This window comes from Centruroides sculpturatus, unplaced genomic scaffold, assembly GCF_000671375.1.
Source record: "Centruroides sculpturatus isolate CEXI.00-Female unplaced genomic scaffold, Cexi_2.0 scaffold197, whole genome shotgun sequence".
Taxonomy (NCBI): Eukaryota; Metazoa; Arthropoda; class Arachnida; order Scorpiones; family Buthidae; genus Centruroides; species Centruroides sculpturatus.
The window spans coordinates 579,050-590,650 of record NW_019384591.1 but is presented as its reverse complement, the minus strand read 5'-3'; the positions used below and the strand labels follow the sequence as shown (position 1 = coordinate 590,650).

Genomic DNA, 11,601 nt, shown 5'->3' with positions numbered 1-11,601 from the left:
ATTTTTTCAGTTATCCGACCAACCTGAGTCTCCAATTGAGTCGGATAATCGATGCTCTACTGTATATTAAATTTTTGCTGGACAAAGGTGTAATTTTTAACTTATTCTTTATTCAGTATATAGTTTATTACATGCTTATTGATGGCCATGCCAGCCAAACTCTATAGACGAATGGTCCTCAGGTTATGCAAAGCAAGGGCTAAATTTGAATTTCTCACTCAATGCCGCCTTAATGGTGCCTTTCCTATGTCCATTTATTTTTACGTACAAATTAAATCACAAATAAGGAATACGAAGTAATAAAAGATAATAAAAATATAATAATGAACACCAAACGTTTGTTTTTCTCAGATTTTCAACTGCATACCTACTTTTGCACCCTCATGTATTAGTAAATTAATATAAATATTTTAAATAAATTTCTTAATATATAAATACATACAAATGAATATATCTTTTTAATTTTTTTTCTTTGGCATACTTTGTGTTATATTTGTATTTTTGTTACAATTTTTTGTTTATTTGGGAAGTCTTATATTATTTGGAGCATTGCCTAATTATGTATTTAAATAAATAAATAAATAATTCAAACTTTTATTGTATTCGTTTTGAATTTAACTCATTGCTAAGCATTCAAATTATGTTACATACATTATTATATACAGTAGACCCCCCTATAACGCGGAGATACGTTCCTCGTTATACGAATTTTGTGTTCTAGGAATCCTTAAATACATGAGCCAATCGCAGCCCGACATGTGTGAAGTTTACGTACTACGGCTGTTTGAAAGGTTTTCTTCCATAAAATTAATCGATTCTAGAAAAATTATATGTCAAGAAGAATTCTTGACATATAATTTTTTGGGAATAATCCATATAAACTATGCTATAAACAAAAAATTGTAGGATTACTTACTGAGTGTGCACCGTTCGACGTTGCCATTGTTTAAGCTTGTGTTCGTCACGGACCAGCGCACCAAACGGCGGCCGCGATTTCTGTTATTTTTCTGCGAAAAATTCGTTGAACTTTGGAGACATCATTAATATAAATAATTTTTATGGTCGTTGAATAAGAAATGTTTCTTTCACAAGAAATGTATAAAATTACAGTGCTGTATTAGACTTACGATACCTAATTTACATACTGTGCAGACGATAGTAAATTCAACTTACTCGCCTAAACTCTCCGTAGCGTAGTGCTGGGCGGCGGAAAGTAGTTCGGCTGCTCGTCCGTGATGACGAGTTGGTGATGACGTTTTACGTGTCTCTTTTAGCATCTTTATATGAATACTGTCGCAATTTTTTCGCCTCGTTATAGGAATCTACGTTATAGGAACCTGCGTTATAGGGGGTCTACTGTATATATTAATCTTATATTAATTAAACAATATTAAATCTGAAAAAATACTAAAACAGACAATAGAATATTAATTTGTATTGCTATTAATTTAAGAAATGTTAAATTTTTAATAGAGTACTTCATTAACCAGACTGAATAATTTATATTTAAATAAGTATGTATTATTTTATTATATTGGATGTAATATGTTCATGTTCAATACAACTCACTTTCTTGAAAGCAAAATTTCAAACAGTTTTTAAGATTATAGATCATTGACAAAACTGCAGCTGTTACAGCTTTTGGAAAACTGAATTTTCATGTTTCTATATTATAGTTAGTGAGTCCTGGAAGAAGGTTCATTAATATCTTAAACATGATACAAAATACATGAAGGCTGAATCTATACAATCTATAATATTTACTGTAATACATTTTCATTATCTGTGTATATTTTCTACACCACAGTTTATCCTTTTTGTGAATATAACATTATTTACAGCTTAAAAGTTTCAAAAAACAAGTAACATCAAATATTAGATGAGTCATTTTATGAAACTTTAGCTCAGATTCTGTTTTTATCAATTTCAGAGATCTACCATTTTAACCATGCTGTGAGTGCTGTTTTGACATAGTAATCTATGTCAAAACAGCTGTTAGTTATGAATAAAATGCTTTATAACATTATATTATTACAATTTCAAATAGAATTTTATTTTGTAAAGTAAAGTGTATTTAATAAAGTAAAGTAAAATTTTGTACAAATATACAGCAGAGTCCTGTACAACATGAGATTACATTATATATTATAGGAAATTGCATTATCAAGACATGATTATCAGATGATTTTATGCAGATAAATTTAGTCTTAGAAGTTGAAGAAGAAAACATACACCCCTAGATCACAAAATTAGAATTTTATATGAGTACTACTCACAATTTTTTTATTGCATTATACAAATTTGCATTATAGAGAGCAAATTATACAAGAGTTTACTATATTCCCAGTGTTCTTTATTTATTGTTATTATCATTTGTATATTTTAGCCAATCAAAAATAGAAACCTGAACATTAGTACAAAAATATATTCATATTATAAAAGAAATTACAAGTCAATTTATGCAATAAATATAAAAAATTAATAAAATAAATAACTCTTTATAATTATTTCTTCTATGAAATATAATTTTCAATATTACTGAAACACTTTTTCAATCACTTATCACATGATATACTTTCCTGTGGTGAATGATGGTAAAGCTGTTTCATTAGTATTGGAAATTATATTTTGGGAAAATTGTTACAATGCACATTTATTGAACTTTAGCTATTTGCAAATTGTTAAAAAAAATTATTACTGTATTAACACATTAATAAAATCATATTTAAACAAATAAATGTAATTCAATAAAAACTGTATAATTATGCACTAGTATATATAATTGTCTAAAGAATACATGTGTAATGAAAATTTTATTCCAATTAAAAGTGTCTGTTTAAATTTTTAATATGTTTCTATTTCACTTATAAAATTACAAATTTAAATTGGTTTTTAGATTGCTGGTGATGCCAATGAAGAACAGATTTTAACAGCTGCTCAAGTATATTATGATCGGCCAGAAATTCTACAGAAAGTTTTAAATGATTTATTTCATGTCTTTCGTTATGATTCTTGTAACAATTCTCGTCTTGCATTAGATGTTGTTATGGTTGCTATGAAGCAGCATTTGACTGAAAAGCATATACAGATTGCTGGAAGGTAATTTTTAAAATATTTTTTATTTTATATAAATTACTTTAAAATAAAAACAAAATATTTATTTTTTATAAAATAAATTTATTAAGTAGAAACATTATTTATAATAATACTATTTACATAAATTTAGACTCAGTATCATTAATTTATTTGTAATTCATTAGTTATAATTAGTATTTCTAAATTTGTTATTTATGGTTTATACAAAATAAAGATCTCTTGTTTATATGCTGAATTGATTTAAATAATTGAATAAAAATGAATTTAATAAAATTTCCAAATTATTGCAAATGGCATCAAATGCTATCATCAAAATCTTTACAAATATCACATAGATAGATCAATTTTGTCGATATATTTTAGAAAATGTTAAAACAAATATTAGAGAGAAATTGATACTGTATTTACATGAATAAATAATCTGCACACTTTTATCCAACAAATTAGGCTTGTGCAATTTATTGAAAACTAATTTTGTGATATACCCAGCAATTTCAATATTTTCTTGAAGTTTTTGAAAATTAAAAAAAAATTCTGTAAGTAAATATTGATTTTAAAACATAATAATGCTTTAGAAGAAAGTATTTCTAAATGAAATAAATTTTAATATATTAAGTTTAACTGTAAACTTTAAAAAATATATTAAATATAAAAATTTTAATTCAAAATTTATAAAATCTCTATTTTTGTCTTAGTGGTTTTTAGTTGGCTATATAAAGCTATGAATTGTGTAAGAAATTTCATAAGAAAAATATTAAATATTTATTATAGAAATTTGAATTTATTTAATAGCTTAATGGAAGTTATTTTTAAAAATTTTATAGTAAATATTATTTATATTAAAATTTATTATTATACTGTGTATAAATTGTCAAAAACAAAACTTTTAATCCATAAATATGTATACTTTTTAATGGTGTACTGTATAATGCAAATTTTTTTTTTTACTATTAATTATAAATATTCTCCTAAATAAAGTAAAAATCTCATATAAATATATGAAAAACAATTGTGCTGGTAATAATAATAATCATTTCATTTAATTTTTAAGTGAAATTTATTTTTGTAATTACAGTAGAGCGTCGTTTATCAGAAAGTCGGTTATCCAAAATGTCGGTTATCCGAAAGCATTCCAGTCGGCAAATTTAAATTTTTGCTAGTGCTGTGGCGCTGAAATCTTTGGCTATATCTTGCGCTACTCCAATATTTTTTTGGTTGGTGTGTATGTTTTAGCTGGCAGCACTGGCACTTTTGTGTGGTGTTTTTCTGAGGATTGTGTGTCGTTCTGAATCAAACGTTTTTGATACTAGATCAACTTCTAAAGTATATTTTTTTGGTTTTTATATTTTTCAATATATTTATTTTGTTTGTACAAAATAAAAAACAATTTTTAACGATACAATAGCCACGATTATTATTTTAAAAAGTTTTCGTCAGGCTTAACATCGACGAAAATTCAACGCGAAACGACACGCAACGGAGAAAAATTTCAATAGGTTAATATATTTTTTCGTACATAATCGGTTATCCGAAAAATAAGTTATCCTAACAACCCCAGTCCCCAATTGATTCGGATAAACGACGCTCTACTGTATTGATAAAAGCAGGATAACAATAATAAGCTTAATAGAAGTTATTTATAAGTTATGTTAAGCTATTGCACTTAAAGCTTCATAGGGAAGCCTACATGATTTTATAACAAGAAAAATTACATTTGTTTTGTCATGTTATTAGCTGAACTGTACAACAATAAAACAAAAAGGAAATAAATAAATAAATAAATGTAAAGAAGTTTTTTAGTTAAATTATATTAAGTTTCTTTGTAAATAACTTAATGTGAAAGGATAAAGTTTCTTCAAAACCACTTTGAAGATTTGGAGAGAATTAATTCTGTGTTTTCTGTCAAATTTTATAGCAACACACTATCTGATGTTTGCTTAATTTTACTTTTTAATCTGGATTGGAACATATTGTTGATTGTGCTACAGTATTTTTCTTTAAGTACATATTAATTAAAGATTTCTTAATTAAATTAACAGATTTAATACTTTGGCTGCTTTTGTTTCATTTAAATCAATGAATATTTTCTAATTGTGACTAATCCAAACAAAGTAAGAGTAAATGAAACTAATTGAATTGCATTCATATCATTATTTGAACCATGAAAAATATTTAAATTTATATTCTTGATATCAATTATGCAACAATTATTTATTGTGACATCATCATAAAGCTGCAATGCTGGGCTGCAATTTTTAATCATATATTTTTAATTTATTTCATCTAAACTATATGCTCTCCACCTAAAGTTAGTAGTCTTGCCCCTGTATCATATTTTTCCTATTAGCAATAATCATGCCAGTTATATATTCAACTCCTTTCAAGGGAAATTTTTGAATTAAAATAATCTGATTTCTTGTTTGCATTGGAAGTACATATATAGTTAATTGGGACCTCCTGCCCCTAATCTTTCCATATCTGATCTTGGTTTTCATCTAACTCCATTCTCGTGATTATGGAAGGACAGATGGGCAGATGGATGACAATGGGAAATTTATAGGACTACAATTTTTTCAAATTGCAGCCCAATAAATATTAACTTGACAAATAAAATGTAATGCTTTTAATACAGTATAGTATTAACATTATATCGAAATACAAAACAAAATAATTGATAACAAGATGATTACCAAAATGAATAAGCAATCAGATGAAATCAATGTGTATTTAATAAACTTTTGTTTTTGATATATAATTATAAAAACTTGTGTAAATATTTTTCTTTAGTTAATTTCTAATATTAAATATTATAAGAGCTTCAGTTATTTTATAAGATTATGAGCAAAATATTTTCATGCTCTAGAATATAAGTTATTATTAAGATAAAAAGATTATTTTTATCTAGTAATTTTTTTTTTTTTTTTTTTTTTTTTTTTTTTTATTTCTTCTTCAATATGTTCAAAAATTCTAATACCTAAAATTTTGAATGTAAAGAAATTCTTATGTCAGTATCATTTTTTGCTGTACTAATTCAGCTGAAAAATCAGATACTGAATAATTTTTTCAATTAAACTTTACAGAATTAAATATTTTGTTCTATGCTCACTAATGACTATGTCACACTCTACAAACTCTCTATTATGGATACTTCTTCACAACATTATGTATTTTTCTTCACAACAAATATTTTGTTTATTTCATTACAAGATAAACTTATCACCATAATAAGAAATACAGTATTAAAAAGTTTGAAGTGGCAAATCCATTCTTCACTTTAAATTCACACATGCATTCCTTTCATTTTTTGACCCATATAAACATAAAAATTGTAAGTTCCAGGAATACCAAGCCAGGTAGTATCAATATCTTAGTATAAAGGTTACACAGATAACAGTGGGAATTTGTCTACAAATTTTTCAAATTGCAGCCCAATGAAGCCAGTTACACAAATAGTTATTTTTGAATAGAACCATTTAAGCTTTTGATGTGTTTTTTAAATTAGTCTAGAGAGTAATGGATGATTTAGGGTGAAAACTAATTGTAAACAAAATATACTGTTATATAACATTTTTACTTTGCTGGCTGTTAACAGAGGGAAAGTATGGTGATTGGTCAAAAAATGACCCCCAAGATTATTACATTTTTGTACTTAGGACACCTTGAAATGTTGAGAAATGCAAAAAGTTCAGGAGGGTAATTTCTGTATGTGTGTGTGTGTGTGTAGGTAGCATGATTTTGTTTACCCTCTTTGAAGCTTAATAACTCCTGTGCTTTTTGTCAAAAATTTTGAAATTTTGCAGGGAGGTTTGTGTATTAGGGGTATTGAAGCTATTAATTTTGGCAAGGAGAGTGGAAAGATAATGGGGATTGTGTATCTCTGGTAGGGTTGGACTTAATGACAATTTTACTCATTATTAGCATTTACAAATTTTTGGAAAACCCATCCCTACCCTCAAAATTAAGATTTTTGCCATTTTATAATAGTTAAAATATAAAAAGTTTTTTTTAATAACATATGGTAACAGATGTGTTACCAAAATTTTAAATGTTGCCATAAAGTTGAGTAACTCATTGCTGGTTTATTAAAATGGATGTTATTTTCAAAATAAGTTAATTAATTTTTTTATCAATTTCCAGAAAACTTATACAATACCATAACCTTTCAACAGTGGACTAGTTGGGTATGGTTCTACCTCAGTAGCGGAGAATAAACGTGGAAAATTTTTAAAGTATTTTTCCACGCGTTTTTTCTCTTTACTGTTTCAGAAAAAGATTTTGTAAACAGTTATGTCTAGTAAAGAAGAATCATTTTTTATTGTTACATAATTCATTTTTTATGTGAATTTTTTTTCACAGTAGTTTTAGGCTAGTTTTTGGCGATACCCTCTCCCCAAAAAAATTTGACGACTATAGTCGTCCCTCACCACTGCCACACGATCGCCTTTGATGACTATAGTAATATGTGGATTATGTGCCTAATCCTTAAACTATGGTATTTTCTGTTTTTTCCATTAAAAATGAAAAATTTTACATTAAATGGTCATAGTCTGGAAAAGTTCATTTTTATAATTTTCATGCTTTAAATTGGTTTTAAAATTTCAAAACATTATTACATGGCAATCAATATCTTATAAAATATTAAATAAAATGTTTGTTTTTTTAATTAAAATATATTTAATGTATTGCATATGATTGGTGATAATAAGAAATGATAAAGAAAACCAAATAATATAGGAAAGTATCTATAAATATTTCTGTTTATTTATTTATTGACAAATTTAGAAAAAATATTTCACTTAAATTACATAAATAAAAGTAATTGAATTAATATAATGAACAGATAAAATTTACAATAATTTTTCTGTAAATAAATATCAGTTTGAATTTATGATTGATAAATAAAACATTTTATATAGCAACTATGATTATTTTTATTTACAACTAATTAGACTTGAACATGTCCAGAAAACATTATTTCATTATAACTTTTTACATTAGATATATAATTTGCATTGAGTTTTAAAATACAGAATTACATTTTATAGAAATGCTGGACTTTGATTGATGATTGTCTGATTGTCAAGGAAACAGATATGAGTAATTTCCTGTTGATATAAATTTTACTTTAAAATATTAAATATAAATATTTGAATACTTTTTATGTTTTATTAAAGTGTTAAATAATTTCATGAAAAAGTTAAGTGGAATGTTTGATCCTGACCTTTGAAAATTTATCACCATTTTTAAATGAATATAATTAAAAAAAGATTTAATTAGATTTTTAAATGTTATAAATATGGTTTGTTTTTAAATAAAATATTCAATTATTAAAATTTAGTAATGAATATTTTTACTTTTTTACAATGAATAATAACCAGTGTTTAAGATCTAAATATATTTTTTAGGTCCTAGCAGTATAGCTCTACTGACCAAAGGAACATTAGAATATCTTATTACAAATTTGGTGAGCTATTGTATTTATAATAATGATGATGATGATTAATTTGTAAATCGTTTTTATTATATGTTAACAAAATGTTTATTTGTAGAATCCTGAAAATAATGTTTCTGTTATTTTATTCTCTCTAATTGCATTAGAAAAATTTGCACAAACAAGTAAGTGCTAAGAATTTTTACTAAAATTGACTTTTTTTACTTCTAAGATGTTCATNAATTTTTTTTTTTTTTTTTTTTTGTTAGTGTGTGTTTTAGCTGGCAGCACTGGCACTTCTGTGTGGTGTTTTTCTGAGGACTGTGTATCGTGCTGAATCAAGCATTTTTGATAGTAGATCAACTTCTAAAGTATATTTTTTATTGTTTTTATATTTTTCAATATATTTATTTTGTTTGTACAAAATAAAAAAATAATTTTTAACGATACAATAGCCACGATTATTATTTTAAAAAGTTTTCGTTAAGCTTAATATTGATGAAAATTCAACGCAAAGCGACACGCAACGGAGAAAAATTTCAACACGGGATAGGTTAATATATTTTTTTCGTACACGATCGGTTATCCGAACAACCCCAGTCCCCAATTGATTCGGATAAACGATGCTCTACTGTATTAAGATTTTTTTCATTTGTCCAAAATTGATTAAGACCGATATTTGGCCCTCTATGTCTTTCTAATGATATATATTCAAGAAATTAATTAAAATTATTAAAGAAAGACCCACTATACAAGAAAAGATACAGATATGGGTTCATTTGAATAAAAGGATTTATTCGAATAATGGTTAAGCGAGTTACTTTAATTATTTAGCAAAACAGACACAATCACCATCTTCTCGTTACTTAAGTCAGCCATCTTGAAAAGCGACCTCTCAATGAAAGCGTTTCTTTTTTCTGCAAAACGTGACGTCAGATTGTTCAACGGAGGTACTCATAATTCATTATATTAGGAACTGGAAACGTTGTTGAGATGGGTTCTTACAATAGTTTAGACCAGATACATTCGCGAAAGTGGTCGCTTATTACAGGTGTTGTATGTTGTTTCGGACCAAAAATCGATGCCCGCGGTCGCGTTACACAGGTGGTCGTTTAATACAGGTAACTTATACGAAGACTCTATGGATAAACTATTCCGTGCCAGAAATTTTTGCCCGTTTTGACAGGTGCCCGTCGAATGCAGGTGGTCGCCTAAGCAGTTTTCACTATATATATATATAGATGTATAAAACATAAATATAAATAATGAAACATATAATTTAGTATTTCCTATCGTAAATCTAACAATACATGTTACATTATATTAAATATTCTCATATATATATATTTTTAACACTTAACAATTTCTATATCTATGAATTAAAAAAGTTGTATAACATGACATTCAGATAACTTATAAATAAAACTCTTTTGTCTACAATTATATCTATGAATAGTTATCTTTTTCACATGATTTATTTGATAATTTATAGGAATATATATTTTAAAACTCAAAAACAGTAACTAACATTTCATTCATATATTAATTATAATAATCTGATGACACTATTAATAGAAAATTATTTTTTAAAATAACATTAAACATATTTTAACTGATTTAACTGAACTAAAAATTAATTGTGGAACCATTTGTGGTTTAGCAATTAATTTTAAGTTAGTTAATATGATAGATTAATTTATGTTATTTTAATAACAAGAATTATACTAGATCAGTGATATAAGAATTTTGAGCCTTAATCTAATTAGAAAATTATCAATAGTTCTGTAGTTACTAAAAGTTTTGATATTTCTATTCACTCTATCAAAAAGAAAGAATTAAGAAAGTAAATTTAGTTTATTATTTATTCCAAAGAATAAAAGATTTTAAAATATTTGATTAATATGAATACAATATTTTTTTGTTTTAACTTTCCATTTTGTGGGCACTGAGAGGGCCTTTACTAGTAAGGCAGCGTGCATTTATTCTGACGACATCAAAATGGGGGAGGGTGTCAGGAGGGTGTTGAGGAATGCTGATATGAAGAGGTTAGGTCATCCGAGTGTTTGTGCATACAAAATAATTAATTTATTTTGGAATATTCTGTTGTTAATTGATATTTATTGTACATATGATTGCACAAATGGGAAGGAGAAGGCAGTGGTGATGACAAATTGTATGCAGAAAGGAGTGAGAGTAAAAAATGAAGCAAAATCTGTCGTTGCAATATGTGCACACCACCTAAACCCATTATGAGTTTGGCCAGGCTCTCAGTGTGGCTGTCAAATGATGAGGAATGGGGCCTGACAGTTGGATAGACCACCTGCAACAAAATTCCTGGAGTTTTTTCAACCCATCCAAATTCAATGCCTAATCTCCAGAGTAGTAGTCTGCCACTTTAACTGCTTAGCCATCTGGTCATCTAGCTGAGAAGTGATTTGAATACAATATTAATGTTTTATAAAATTAAAAATATTTGGCAAAATTGATAATATTTTAATACTTTGTTGTTCTGTAAACTACTATTTAATATTAATTCAGAAAATGTATATACTTTTAAGAAAATAAATGTAACTTTTTTATTAAAGTTTTCAGATTTACTTTAATCCATCTTCACAAGAACAAAAATTAATAACAATAACTAATTTAAAAATCTTCTATCCAGTTTTAGCAAATACATGACATTCAGGACATTAAAATTAGGCTGTCTTCAGGCATTAGTGTTTCTCCAATCTTAAACACTGTTAAAGGAGTTTGAATTTATCAAGATATTTTGAAAAGTGTAAAATAGTATTATTATAAAGCAGAATAACTGCTATTTAATTTTTCATCTTATTAGCAAATTTGTAGATTAATTTCATTAACAATATTAGTAGCTCAAAAGTTAGTTAACTGTATTTGTAAATATAATTCATGTAATTTTTCTTTACAAAAATTAGTGGAAACATGATAAAAATTTAGTTATTTAATTGCAGTTTAGTCTTCATAATAATCGGACCACCCTATATATTTACTGTGTTGTAACTATCTTCACTATAAATTAATACAAAAACAAAGTTATTAGAATTTTCTTATCA

General features: G+C 26.2%; 1 protein-coding gene across 1 annotated transcript in view; it reads left to right on the top strand.

Annotated features, from left to right (window-relative positions):
- The window catches only part of LOC111624746 (protein zer-1 homolog), a 74,559-nt gene that overhangs the window by 38,881 nt on the left and 24,077 nt on the right, over nt 1–11,601 (top strand). Inside the window, exon 4 of the mRNA XM_023367683.1 lies at nt 2,897–3,099. Within this exon, the coding sequence (XP_023223451.1) occupies nt 2,897–3,099 (203 nt within the window). The remainder of the gene's footprint in view (nt 1–2,896; nt 3,100–11,601) is intronic.